Source organism: Heptranchias perlo, chromosome 13 (assembly GCF_035084215.1).
Source record: "Heptranchias perlo isolate sHepPer1 chromosome 13, sHepPer1.hap1, whole genome shotgun sequence".
Taxonomy (NCBI): Eukaryota; Metazoa; Chordata; class Chondrichthyes; order Hexanchiformes; family Hexanchidae; genus Heptranchias; species Heptranchias perlo.
In genome coordinates, this window is record NC_090337.1 from 13,423,179 (window position 1) to 13,437,222 (window position 14,044).

At 42.8% G+C, this 14,044-nt stretch overlaps 1 protein-coding gene across 3 annotated transcripts in view; it reads right to left on the reverse strand.

Moving 5' to 3' along the window:
- hps3 (HPS3 biogenesis of lysosomal organelles complex 2 subunit 1) overlaps nucleotides 1–14,044 on the reverse strand; it is a 32,170-nt gene that overhangs the window by 10,530 nt on the left and 7,596 nt on the right. For all 3 annotated transcript variants that reach the window (XM_067995004.1, XM_067995002.1, XM_067995003.1), the window contains exons 6-12: nucleotides 12,110–12,302; nucleotides 10,545–10,626; nucleotides 9,501–9,652; nucleotides 8,227–8,335; nucleotides 7,964–8,145; nucleotides 7,091–7,268; nucleotides 5,512–5,742 (exon numbers count right to left, since the gene is read on the reverse strand). In XM_067995004.1, the coding sequence (XP_067851105.1) occupies nucleotides 5,512–5,742; nucleotides 7,091–7,268; nucleotides 7,964–8,145; nucleotides 8,227–8,335; nucleotides 9,501–9,652; nucleotides 10,545–10,626; nucleotides 12,110–12,302 (1,127 nt within the window). The remainder of the gene's footprint in view (nucleotides 1–5,511; nucleotides 5,743–7,090; nucleotides 7,269–7,963; nucleotides 8,146–8,226; nucleotides 8,336–9,500; nucleotides 9,653–10,544; nucleotides 10,627–12,109; nucleotides 12,303–14,044) is intronic.

A 14,044-nucleotide genomic window follows, 5' to 3' on the forward strand; every position in this document is an offset into this window, starting at 1 on the left:
ACAGAGAGGTGCAAGAACTATAGAGTAGTGATAATGGGGGACTTCAACTATCCTAATATAGACTGGGATAGTAATAGCGTAAAGGACAAAGAGGGGGAGGAATTTCTGAAGTGTGTTCAGGAGAACTTTCTTGATCAGAATGTTTCTGGCCCAACGAGGAAGGAGGCAGTGCTGGATCTGGTTCTGGGGAATGAGGTGGGTCAAGTGGAGCAAGTGTCAGTGGGGGAACATTTAGGGAACAGCGATCATAATATCGTAAGGTTTAGATTAGTTATGGAAATGGACAAGGAACAATCTAGAGTAAAAATACTTAATTGGAGGAGGACCAATTTCAGCAGGTTGAGAACGGATCGGGCCTGGGTACATTTAGTCATAGAGTCAGAGTTATACAGCACGGATAGAGGCCCTTCGGCCCATCGTGTCCGCGCCGGCCATCAGCTCTGTCTACTCTAATCCCATATTCCAGCATTTGGTCCGTAGCCTTGTATGCTACGGCATTTCAAGTGCTCATCCAAATGCTTCTTGAATGTTGTGAGGGTTCCTGCCTCCACAACCCTTTCAGGCAGTGAGTTCCAGACTCCAACCACCCTCTGGGTGAAAAAGTTCTTTCTCAAATCCCCTCTAAACCTCCCGCCTTTTACCTTGAATCTATGTCCCCTTGTTATAGAACCCTCAACGAAGGGAAAAAGCTCCTTAGTATCCATCCTATCTGTGCCCCTCATAATTTTGTACACCTCAATCATGTCCCCCCTCAGCCTCCTCTGCTCCAAGGAAAACAAACCCAATCTTCCCAGTCTCTCTTCAAAGATTGGCAAGCAAAACAGTAATCGAACAATGGGCGGCCTTTAAAGAGGAGATGATTCGGGTACAGTCTAGGTACATTCCCATGAAGGGGGAAAGGTACGGTAACTAAAGCCAGAACTCCGTGGATGACGAAAGAGATAGAGAGTAAGATGAAGCAGAAAAAGGGGGCAGATGACAGATGTCAGGTTGATAACACAAGCGAGAACCAGGCTGAATATAGAAAGTACAGAGAAGTGAAAAAGGAAATAAGAGGAGCAAAGAGAGAAAATGAGAATAGACTGACGGCTAACATAAAAGGGAATCCAAAAGTCTTCTATAGGCATGTAAACAGTAAACGTGCAGTAAGAGGAGGGGTGGGGCCGATTAGGAACCAAAAAGGAGATCTATGCATGGAGGCAGAGGGCATGGCTGAGGTACTAAATGAGCACTTTGCACCTGTCTTTACCAAAGAAGAAGATGCTGTGAAATTCACAGTAAAAAAAGAGGTAGTTGAGATACTGGATGGGTTAAAAATTGATAAAGAGGAAGTACTAGAAAGGCTGGCTGTACTTAAAGTAGATAAGTCACTTGGTCTGGATGAGATGCATTCTCGATTGCTGAGGGAAGTATGGGTGGAAATTGCGGAGGTGCTGGCCATAATCTTCCAATCCTCCTTAGACAGATATGGGGGTGGTGCCAGAGGACTGGAGAATTGCAAATGTTACATCCTTGTTCAATAAAGGATGTAAGGGTAAACCTGGCAACTACAAGCCAGTCAGTTTAACTTCAGTGGTGGGGAAGCTTTTAGAAACGATAATCCGGGACAAAATTAACAGTCACTTGGACAGGTGTGGATTAATAAAGGAAAGGCAGCACGGATTGTTGAAGGCAAATCGTGTTTACCTAACTTGATTTGAGTTTTTTGATGAGGTAACAGAGGGTTGATGAGGGCAATGCGGTTGATGTTGTGTATATGGACTTTCAAAAGGCGTTTGATAAAGTGCCATGTAATAGGTTTGTCAGCAAAATTGAAGCCCATGGAATAAAAGGGGCAGTGGCAGGATGGATACGAAATTGACTAAGTGACAGGAAACAGACTAGTGGTGAACAGTTGTTTTTCAGACTGGAGGAGGTGTACAGTGGTGTTCCCCAGGGGTCGGTACTAGGACCACTGCTTTTTTTGACATATTAATGACTTGGACTTGGGTGCACAGGGCACAATTTCAAAATTTGCAGATGACACAAAACTTGAAAGTGTAGTAAACAATGAGGACAGTAATAGACTTCAAGAGGACATAGACAGGCTGGTGGAATGGGCGGACACATGGCAGATGAAATTTAACGCAGAGAAGTGCGAAGTGATACATTTTGGCAGGAAGAATGAGGAGAGGCAATATAAACTAAATGGTACAATTCTAAAGTGGGTGCAGAAACAGAGAGACCTGGGGGTACATGTACACAAATCTTTGAAGGTGGCAGGACAGGTTGAGAAAGCGGTTAAAAAAGCAAATGGAAATCCAGGGCTTTGTAAATAGAGGCATACAGTACAAAAACAAGGAAGTTATGTTGAACCTTTATAAAACACTGGTTCGGCCACAACTGGAATATTGTGTCCATTTCTGGGCACTGCACTTTAGGATGGATGTGAAGGCCTTAGAAAGGGTGCAGAAAAGATTTATTAGAATGGTTCCAAGGATGAGGGACTTCAGTTACGTGGATAGACTGGAGAAGCTGGAGTTGTTCTCCTTAGAGTAGAGAAGGTTAAGAGGAGATTTGATAGAAATGTTCAAAATCATGAAGGGTAAATAAAGAGAAACCGTTCCCACTGGCGGAAGAGTCCAGAGCCAGAGGATACAGATTTAAGGTGCTTGGCAAAAGAACTAAAGGCGACATGGAGAAAAACTTTTTTTTTTAAAAAAGGCAGCGAGTAGTTATGATCTGGAATGCGCTGCCTGAAAGGCATTCTATGATTCTAACCGACATCACTTTAAAAAAAAATTATCTGGTCATTATCACGTTGCTGTTAGTGGGAGCTTGCTGTGCACAAATTAGCTGCCACGATTCCTACATTACAACAGTGACTATACTTCAAAAAGTACTTCATAGCCTGTAAAGCGCTTTGGGATGTCCTGAGACTGTGAAAGGCGCTATATAAATGCATGTCTTTTTTTTAGGCAAAGAAAGAGAGAGAGAGAGAGAGAGAGAGAGAGAGAGAGAAGGAAAAGAAAAGCAGAGGAACAAAAAGAGTGGGAGGAGGAATGGGGAGAGAGAGAGAGAAGAAAGGGAGAGAGAAAGGGAGGGGAGGAGGGAGAAGAGAGGAGGAAGGGGAGAGTGGAGAGGGGAAAAAGGAAGTTGGAAGTTGAAGGGGAGGGATTTAGTAAACATCCAAGCATTAGAACATTCTTGTGGGACCTAAGTGTCTACAAAGGAGGTGACATTTACACACACACACACACACATATATATATATTAATTCCCTGAACTTTCTTCTCTTGCTCCTCGAAAAATGAACAATATGCTGGCTCACGCACACTGCCTCCTCCTGATATCCTTTCTGTGTTGAAGTCAAGACCCATCATCCAGTCTCCTACATGAACTCATTCTTTCCCTAGACCTCAAAACTGTGGAACCCCTGAAATTTCCCTTCCTCCAGCACTTGAAGTGGGGGGGGCGGGGGGTAAATTCAAAACTAATCTGCAGCAACAATATTTCAGTGAGCGAGTGCTCAACCAATGGAACAGAGTCTATAGGGAGTCGATGGAAGCAGTCAGTATTGGTTCATTAAAATGAAAATTAGATAGATTTCTTTCAGAAAATAACATTTTAGGATACAGTATATGAGTAATTTGAGACACAATGTGTGGTAAGTGCAGCATACTTGGGAGGAACAGGTGACTTTGGACCTGTGGTTCCCAAAGCTCTCCACCACTGGGGTTTTCCCTCACGTCATGTCTGGGTCTGTTGTAGACTAATCGATAGAGATTGATTGCTAGCTAGCTATGATTAGTCAACAACTCCATTATCATTGTATCATGTGACTACCAGGATGGTAGAAGGTGAACTAGACGGACCTTGGTCTTTTCTCATTGAGCAACCCCTATGTTCCTCCTGCAATCCACAGGGTTTTGAAACAGAAGCTGTGTATCACCAAATCACTTGTTTCTGGACTTGTCTGCCCTTCTGTCTTACCTTTGGTCAGGTCCTGAAGAGATGACAGGCAGCATTAGCATGACAATGGGGCATGTTACAGTTTAGGAGGTACAGCTGTCTCGACCACTGCAAAGAAAAACACTTCATGGGGGGTGGGGGAGGGGAAGAGTACTCACACTAGACAGCTATCATTTAAATTTGTTTTAGGAGTTTTAAGTCATCACTAAATAATGGAAAGTACAGCTACATGCTTTTAAATTGCATTTTTAGTGAATATTTGACCTGAACAAGGAGAGGGATCACAGTGCTCAGAAACATAACAGTTTTCCACTTTTAGTTTGCAGTATAACCATTAAACAAACACTTAGTTCAGACACATGAGCCAACTGCAGAGCAACACTTCCTCTATTTTGCTGTAATAATGTATTTTAACTCCAATCTCAGTAAATCACCCACTACTGTACCAGCAAGAACTTTCAGTTCCTACTCCAACTATTGTTACACCTAATGTGGGAATTGGAAATGTCATTCTGATACAGGGAATGCCAATTATGGGCCAATTTATGTCTGGCCTTGCACTCAAGAACTAGTTACAGTTGCTCAAATTTGTCTGACATTGTATTCATTAACGGACCAGAACCTGGAGATTTTCAGCTCATCGCTCAATCCTTCATTCAAGATGTGGAGATGCCGGTGATGGACTGGGGTTGACAATTGTAAACAATTTTACAACACCAAGTTATAGTCCAGCAATTTTATTTTAAATTCACAAGCTTTCATTCAAGGGTAACACTGGGCTCCAACTCTGAATTCACACCTCAACTTCAGTGTTTAGTGTGAAGTTAACTCCCTTTGCACCAATGGCGAGTGACTCACATCCTGACTCCCAAAAGCCTTTCCACCATCTACAAGGAACAAGTCAGGAGTGTGATGGAATACTCTCCACTTGCCTGGATGAGTGCAGCTCAAACAACACTCAAGAAGCTCAACACCATCCAGGACAAAGCAGCCCGTTTGATTGGCACCCCATCCACCACCCTAAACATTCACCCCCTTCACCACCGGTGCACTGTGGCTGCAGTGTGTGTACCATCCACAGGATGCACTGCAGCAACTCGCCAAGGCTTCTTCGACAGCACCTCCCAAACCCGCGACCTCTACCACCTAGAAGGACAAGAGCAGCAGGTTCATGGGAACAACACCACCTGCACGTTCCCCTCCAAGTCACACACCATCTCGACTTGGAAATATATCGCCATTCCTTCATCGTTGCTGGGTCAAAATCCTGGAACTCCCTTCCTAAAAGTACTGTGGGAGAACTTTCACCACACGGACTGCAGCGGTTCAAGAAGGCGGCTCACCACCACCTTCTCGAGGGCAATTAAGGATGGGCAATGAATGCTGGCCTCGCCAGCAACGCCCACATCCCATGAACGAATAAAAAAAAATTGCACTTGTAACAGGGGATGAGCTAAACCAAGAAGCTGTGGTTTAGATAATGCCAAGCTGGGGTTTTAAAAGGCTTGGAGTAGAAGCTTTAAAGTGGACAATGCAGAGATTCATCTACATAAACTTCACCTCTGTGTATCGCTCCATGGCCATCTCGTACTTTTGCAGGTCTTTCATTCTCAGTGCCACAGTTGCTTTGGTCAGCATGACCAGGGGCGATGGGCTGATTGCGGCCAGTCTCTCCAGATGGTCCCACGCAGTTCTCAGGCACACGTTTCTCATGCAGGGGCTGCATAAGGCATGAGGAATTTGGGTTGGTTCTGCCAGCTTGAATACATGCAACACCTGATTCGCTGTTTCCTACAAGATTAAAAATAATATTTCTGTACTTCCAAAAAGCAAACAAAAGCATATTTAAAGAATATTCTATCCAACCACAGTGGGCTCCAAACTTCATTGATTCAATGAAGTTCAGCACTCGCTTTTTAAAAAATCTTTAGACTCAGATTAAAGTAAACGGAATGTTGAACTATGTACAACAAACAACAACTTTCATTTATATAGCACTTAACATAGTAAAATGTCCCAAAGCACTTCACAGGAGCGTTAGCAGACAAAATTTGACACCGAGCCACATAAGGAGATATTAGGACAGGTGACCAAAAGCTTGGTAAAAGAAGTAGGATTTAAGGAGCGACTTAAGAGAGAGAGAGGGAGAGGTTTCGGGAGCGAATTACAGAGCTTAGGGCCTAGGCAGGTGAAGGCACGGCCGCCAACGATGGGGCGAAGGAAATTGGGGATGCAGCAAGAGGCCAGAATTGGAGGAGCACAGAAATCTCGGAGGGTCGTAGGAGCTTACAGAGATAGGGAGGGGGCAAGGCCATAGAGGAATTTGAACAAGGATGAGAATTTTTTTTAAAAATCGAGGTGTTGCCGGAGCGGGAGCCAATGTAGGTCAGCGAGCACAGGGTGATAGGTGAGCGGGATATGACGCGAATAAGTACAAGGTGGGGAGGTCATACTAAAACCGTACAGTACTCTGGTCAGACCACACAGAGCAGTGTCCAGTTTTTGTCACCGAGACAGAAAAGAGACATTTCAGCCAAGGAATAGGCGCAGGGAAAAGCCAAGAGGCCTAGCCCGAGCATCAGAGGATTGAATCGACAGAAAAAGTTGGAGAAACTTGGGCTTTTCAGTCTCGAAAGAGGGCGACCAAGACAAGACCTCAGGAGATATGTAAATCAGCAAGTGCCAAAGAAAAGGTAAATCCAGAACACTACTTCAAACTAAACTGTGACAGTAGAACAAGGGGACACAGGTTCAAACTAACGAGAGGCAAACGATGTTGGAAAGTTCTTCTTTATACAAAGAGCGATTAACACATGGAATGGATTCTGGGCAGGGCAACATGGAAAAATTCAGAAACTATTTGCTGTGAAGCCGGGGGAGAGAGGGTACGAGAATAGAGGGAACCATAGTGTCTTTATGGATAGATGGGTCAAATGGCTTAATGATGTACGTCCACTTTGTGGTTATGGGTTTAGCATTCAACAATTCTGCCCGTTAGCTCCAACCTCATAGCTAATTGGCAGATAGACACATCCTGGACTAGTTGAAACATAAGTAGCCAGACAACATTAGGCCGCACAACATGGAATATTCTGGGTTGTGTCAGATGGCATCCAAGGCTACATTTAAAACTGCTTACCACACTCAGTGGCTCTTCAATTTCCTCATACACAGAATGCTTTAAGTAGTACATAAATCCTTTTCCAAATTTCTGAGGCTCATTTTCCCATAAAAGCCTTCTGCTGATTAGGTCACTCAGTGACACGCCAGACATCTTATAGTAGGGGAGGGTGAGGTGAAAGTCATCCATCTCAAACCTATTGGCAAAATAAGTCCACACATCAGTTAAAACAGTCTTCAACACAGATTGAAAACATGTGATTGCTCAACTCCATAATTTGGTGCTCACTCGGGTATATTACCAGTTAATGTAAAACCAGGGAGCTGAAATCAACTAACATACTCATTCTAAAAGCAGAGGTGCCCCGATTATCAGTGGGTTAAAGGATTACTACTAGTCACAGGTAGGATATCGGGGCATTCCAGACTATCGTTGATAGCGATATAGACCATAAGTAAGTTATTGTATAAGGGGAAATCTGAGTGTTACTAGTATTACTATTAGTTATCGGTGCAATTTCAGTGAGTTACTATTGGAATCAAAGTTCCTCCCACCTTCAGTTTCCCCTCTGCAAATCCCTTCCCCTTGGTTCCCCCCCACCCTCGATTTCCCCCCCACCCTCAGTTTTCCCTCTTCGCCTGCTCATGGGCAGCCTCCTGGTTCACGGAGCATCTCGCACAACAGCTGCTGGCACGAAACCATGAGCAAAAATATTCGACTACAGGGGACCTGACCTTTATAAAAAGGTAAATGCAATAACATTTAGAGAAGTCACGTGATCAGGCCTCCAGGAATACCTCCAACCAGAATTGGCGACCCTAGATTTCTATGACCTTGAAACAAATACATCTCATTGAAAATAACATTTTCCAGGAAAGTGAAAGCATATACTGGCTGAAACAGTCTCCCAGTTGGGCGCAGTTCTCTTTGAAAGCAGACAGTATATCTCCGCCGTCAGTCTGGTTGCATAGGTCAGGGTCCAGGAGAGCTGCTTTTAACATCAGGTGGGCCTCACTCAGCAGATGAACATAACTCTGTGGACTGCAGGCCTTGTACCTTTTACTATAATCAACCTGCAACAGGGTAGAAAAGTACAAGGTCAGCACAGCTTCCAATTATCATGTCAATGCCAATGGAAAATGCAAACTACTCACCATCTCCCTGCACAGCTGAACTGTTGGAATTATCTGTAGGCAATATAAATTCCACCCAGGTTCGCTAGTAATTGATGGCATTTTTTTAATACTCCTGAATTTTTGAGGCCTATAAAAATATAAAAAAAGTTTTGTTCAGCTTTGCCAAGGTCCCCTTTTCAAAATTTGTTGACTTAATGTCATGACTGAATCAGGTGAGCCTGGAGTTAGATGGTGATGGTTTGTAATTGAGCAAAGCATCAATTCCATTTGATACCAACTTTACACAGTAGAATCGGGTTATAATGATGGGTTTGGCTAGTAGCCCAAACCACCACTATAACTGTGATAAAAACAGAGCATGCTGGAAACACTCAGCAGGTCAGGCAGCATCTGCGGAGACAGAAACAGAGTGAACAATTCAGGTCGATGACCTTTCATCAGAACTGGAAGAATTTAGAGATTTAACACCTTATAAGCAAGTACAGAGCCAGGAAAAAGGGGGCAGAGAGAGGAAAGAACAATGGGGAAGGTCTGTGATAGGGTGAAGGGATGGTGGTGCAAGGCAAGGAGGGTGGTAATGGAACAAGTAAAGAAACAAAAGATGGGTCTAGAGGAAGTGTAAAGGTTTACAGCAGAACCATTAGGCCTACTGTCTGAGATGCTGCCTGACCTGCTGAGTGTTTCCAGCATTTTCTGATTTAATTTCAGATTTCCAGCATTCGTGTTATTTTGCTTTTGATCACTATAACTGTGCTGATTACAGCCAATCCCCCAGGTCTACTGCGGTCCTGCACAGTAACACTTTAGCTGAGCTCAACTGTTTCAATTGCTGGTTAGTGCTGAGCTGCATTATATTCAGAATGACCATTTGGGACTAAATGATTTTAATGTTTTTTTTTAAATTTACAAATCAACTGTTATTAAAACCATTAATGTTAAGATCTGCAGAGCAACAAGGGAATCCAACACAAGCAGATTCAGTACAACCCATGGAAAACCTGAACATTTTACACAAATTAGTTTTCTCAACCTAAGATTAAAGCATGATCACAAGTGGATTCGACTGCAGTGGGAACTTCAAATGAGTTGATCTTAAACCTTCATTCTTATGAGGAAGGTAATAAAGATTGACCAGGAAAGGGGTCAGGAGTCCAATTATTGACCTGATCATCAGTAAGCGTTTCGATTTTTTTGTCTTTGATTCACATGTTGCCCTTTTAAATGAATGCTCCGGGGGTTGCTCGCACATTCAAGTGATGTGGAATGGTAGCGGGGAGAAACTTTGTACTCACGATCCTTTCTTTGACTCATTGCGTCTATCTTGGACATGGACGTCTGCCTTGGTCAGCAGAATTAAGTGATTTCTGGAATGACACGCAGATCTTAGTCCAATAAAGAGCTGCATACGCAAGGCACACACTGGCATGAAAAACGGTGGACAAGCCTAACCAAAGAGAAACACCGACAGGGAAAACAATGATATAAGTGGGGAATCAACAGGCAAAGACATGGGGGGTGATTTTAAACCCCAAGAACGGGTGGTTTGGGGGCAGGTGGGAGTTGAAAATAGTTGTTTTTTGGGTCGCGACCGCAAAATTTTCGGACTTTGCATTCCCAGTGGGAAGCCTGTACTTTTACACGCCGACGTTAAACTCGGAAATAAAGCCGGGATGCGGTCGTGACCCAAAAAAGACAACTATTTTCAACTCCCACCCGCTCCCAATCCACCCATTGTTGGGGTTTAAAATCACCCCCATGGCATTTATATGCTAAAGTGAACTTTATCTTTCCCCTGCCACCATCACTTTATATAAATTTGAAGTGATCTAGACTGATAGAAAAATACAAGATGTGTACTATGAAATATCAGCTTAGCTCTGAGCTAGAGGGCTGTGGTTCAAGCCCCACATCAGGCCATGAGCACATAACTAGCCTGACCGAGGGAGTGCTACATTGTCTGAGGTTCCGTCTTTCAGATGAAATGTTAAACTGAGCCTCTATTTGTCTGTTCCACTGGATGTTAAAGATCCCATAGCAGTACTCAAAGAAGAGTGCGGATTTCTCCCCGTGTCTTGGCCAACAATCCTCCCTCAACCAACACCATTAAAAACAGCTTAACTAATCATTCAACTCTTTGCTTTATGAGCGACATCAATGGCACAGAATAGTTGCTACATTTGCACATACAAAAATGGTCACTGCACTGTGATAAAATGGTATACATTTTAATTTTTTAAAAACGCTGTGTAGTACGAATGATCACACGATGGGCCGAAGGGCCTCTATCCGTGCTGTATAACTCTATGACCTGCATTCTAGGGTTAAAAAAAAACTACCTTGTCATTTGTGTCCATCTCTGGATCCGTATCTCGAGCAGCTACTGCACTGCATCTGACTGTATAACACTGCAAGTTATTCCTGTCATAGAAGGAGGAGACAACAAGTATTATGGCCAGGAACCAACCAGAGCTACATGTAAAGATCTGTGCATTTACTAACTTGTGAACATGTCTACTGAGATAGTGGAGTCCAAACAGCTTGTGTTGCAATAGTTGGTGAGGTATCGCGCTAGAGTGTTTCACTATTCTCTCGGGTTCAGTGTCACCGGTTATTCATGTCTCTCACAATCCTGAGCGCACCTTTGCTGTGACGGACTGAGAAGTGCTCTAGCAAAATCTAGTAAACCAACAAACTAGTTTATTTTACATAAAATTCATGAATAAAAATACAGTTTTCCTAGTGAGATTAATTTATTTATTACCGTTTCTCATACCATAAAAACTAAAATATGCGACACTGCCATTGTTTTAGGCAAAAGCTCATATTAAAGCGAGCTGTCCCTAAGCTAACTGGTCACATGTTCCTCTGTAACAGGCTGTATCTACTCATATGCTCGCCTAGGGTCTCTGACTCAAGAGAAAGTGGAAGCATGAACACCAACAAAAGCAAGAGCGAAAGCAAGACACCGATGGTCTTCTAACCACTCACTCAGAGGAGATTGGCCCATTGAGCGGTCAATCAAAGTTACACCCTGAATGACATCCCTCTAATTTGATGTGGGAGCCAACAGCACCAGTGTGTATGTTTAGCTAAGGCTCCTGCCTTGGGCGTTGAATGAAAAACATTCTAACATAATGGTGAGAAAAGCTTAGAATTACATCTAACAATCTGCATTGTCTCAAAGCTAACGTAATATGCAAATGTAAATAGTCTGATGGCTCTCTCTTTGGGAAGCTCTTTAACATTTCCAATCACTCATTGTTTCCTAAATAACATTTCAATTCACCCTAGCTCCATGTCTGCTGGTTAATGTTAAGCCAAAAGATGATGTCTCTGTGGGAGTTGACCCTTTGTAAACTGAATCTAACCTTACAGCAATAACACAACATAAACTAAAACAAACTGCCTCACAGTCCACAGATCTCTGCTGACAGTGGAAATGATTCTAAACCATTGTTGTTCACTTCTGGATATGTGTATTTGAATACAATGCCCAAGGCATTGGCCAAAGGGCAATTTTAAGCACACTCAAAACTCCATTCACCAACAACCAAATAGCAGTTAAATGTTAATGTTGGGAAAGTCAACTCTCTTGTCAGCTGACTAACATGAAGGTGATCTAGTGAACTGCATGTGCATTTTTGAAACTTGGCTTCACGTTGGACTGCAATTATGAAGTCCAAGTCATGTGAAGCTGCCACTTTGTCACCTACGTTTCTGGTGACTTTGCATCCAAATTAAACTGTACTGTTTGCATCAGTGCAAAGCCAAGGGCACTTTACGTCAACACAAACTGTAGGATAACAAGCCTATGAAAGGTTTTCCTGCACCCTTGAGCTCCCAAAGAATAGACAGCAATGGCAAGACCACGAGAGTGTTTCTTGTCCAAATGTCATCGTACCTGGTAATGACGTGCAGGAACTGGGGACTCAGCACAGCTTGCTTGGCCTTTTCTGGGTACTTGTACGTGGAGAGCTGTTGCACCATATTGCCAACGGCATACAGGTAACCTGCGTGTGGCAACGAAAAGAAACAGAAGAGGCTGAGCATCTGCTTCTCCTTCCTGGCAGGATGACTGCTCGATTCCAAGTCTCCTAAGACAAAAAGCACAAAATAAAGACAAGTGGAGTTATTTCATTTTTTAAAAAAAAAGTATAATCATGGTTAGAGCCATCTGGTGCTTCAATTTACTTTTCTTTTGAGAGGTTAACAATATATGATATGCAGTTGTGGAAACCAACTATTCAGACATTTATTGTGCAGCAATCTGCAGTAAATGTACTGGCACCACTTCAAACATTACTGGTGGCTCTCCCATGGCAGTGTGCACTGTAAGTTGGATCTTATGGCAGAACGTAGTATTCTGCTGCTGAGGTACAGCTGCGTTTAAATGGCCTGTACCCTTAAGGCCACAAAGCTGTGAATAGGTATATCCTGATGTCAATTGGAAAGTCTTTGATTTCTTTTATACACAAGATTTAAAAGACACTACTTGTTCATTAGTATGTTCTCCATCAGTTCAGTTGTGATCTGTTGCTGTTTTATTGAGAATCCCTACGTGGTCAGTTTTCGGTAAAATATTAAAATGTCTACGTGGCAAAGAAGCAGAATGCAAAATGGTTAGAAAGGGTTAATTAGTTAGTAACTGAGATTGGTACAGGTGGCCTGGCCTCCTGCTGGGCCATATGTTTGCGTAGTCAGCAGGTTTGCATTGTCTTAGCAATGTAGAGTCTTTGATGTGATTCAAGGACTGGTCTGAATGTCTCCATGTTTATGGCAGATCAATATAGGTAACAAGCTTAGCCAAAGTCGAAAGACATTCCAGGTTGGGAGATAAGGAACAGAAGGAACAGGGAAGAACATTCCAAGTTGGAAGGTGAGGAAGTATCCCCTTTGATGTCTAACAGCAACATGGTCAGCACATGATTATCTATGATTGGCCGGAAATAATGTAACCCCACATGGCAACCTATGCCCGGCTTATGATTGGTGTTGACCCTCGTTAAGTATGTTCCAACCCTATTGATTTGTATAAAAACGTGTGGATTTCTGTATGTTTCTTGCTCTTGCTCTGCCAGCATAGCGGGACTCTATCAGGAGTCCAAATCAATGCTGCAGACTAAGAACCCTGCTATTAAAGTTGTGCTGAACTTTAAAATGTATTCGACTTCAGTTTTTACTGAACCAGACTGAGGGGAAAGAATCCGGATCGTCATTATGAGTCAGGTGGAAGTATGACACAGACTTTGTGCTAGATGCAAGATTTTATATGTACACAATAGATAAACAAACTAGCTGCTACCCAATGGCATTACTCATCGACAAGAAAATATAATTTATGTATCTCTCTCTCTCTCTCCATGTAACTGTCTCCCTGCTAGTTCCTCCTCTAATTCTTTGTAATAAAGAGAGTGTGCTGGCAATGTCATCGCTGGAAGAGAAAAGACAGGTTGATGTTCTTTGGGTGTAGATCCTTTGTCAGAACTAAGTTTCACCTCTAATGCTAACCTACTTTCCTCTTTTAAGATGGTGGCAGATTGAATGCAAATTGTCAGCACTTCCTGCTTTATTTCAAATTTTCTGCATTTGTAGTTTTTTTTTTCTTATGTTTACCTTTTTCCTTCCTCTTGTTGTCACCTCTACATCGGTCAGCCTGAATCTTTCTCACTCTGTCTTCCTCTTTCTGTAAATTTGTCATTTCCTGTTTCTCTCTTGTGCATGTTTGTCATGCAGTTTGTGTCTCTCTTGCATCAGTTTTTGTATGTTATTCCTGTATGCTGCCTGTCACACACTTTCTGCATTATGCTGCCGTTTTTTAAAAATGGTTTTTCAATTT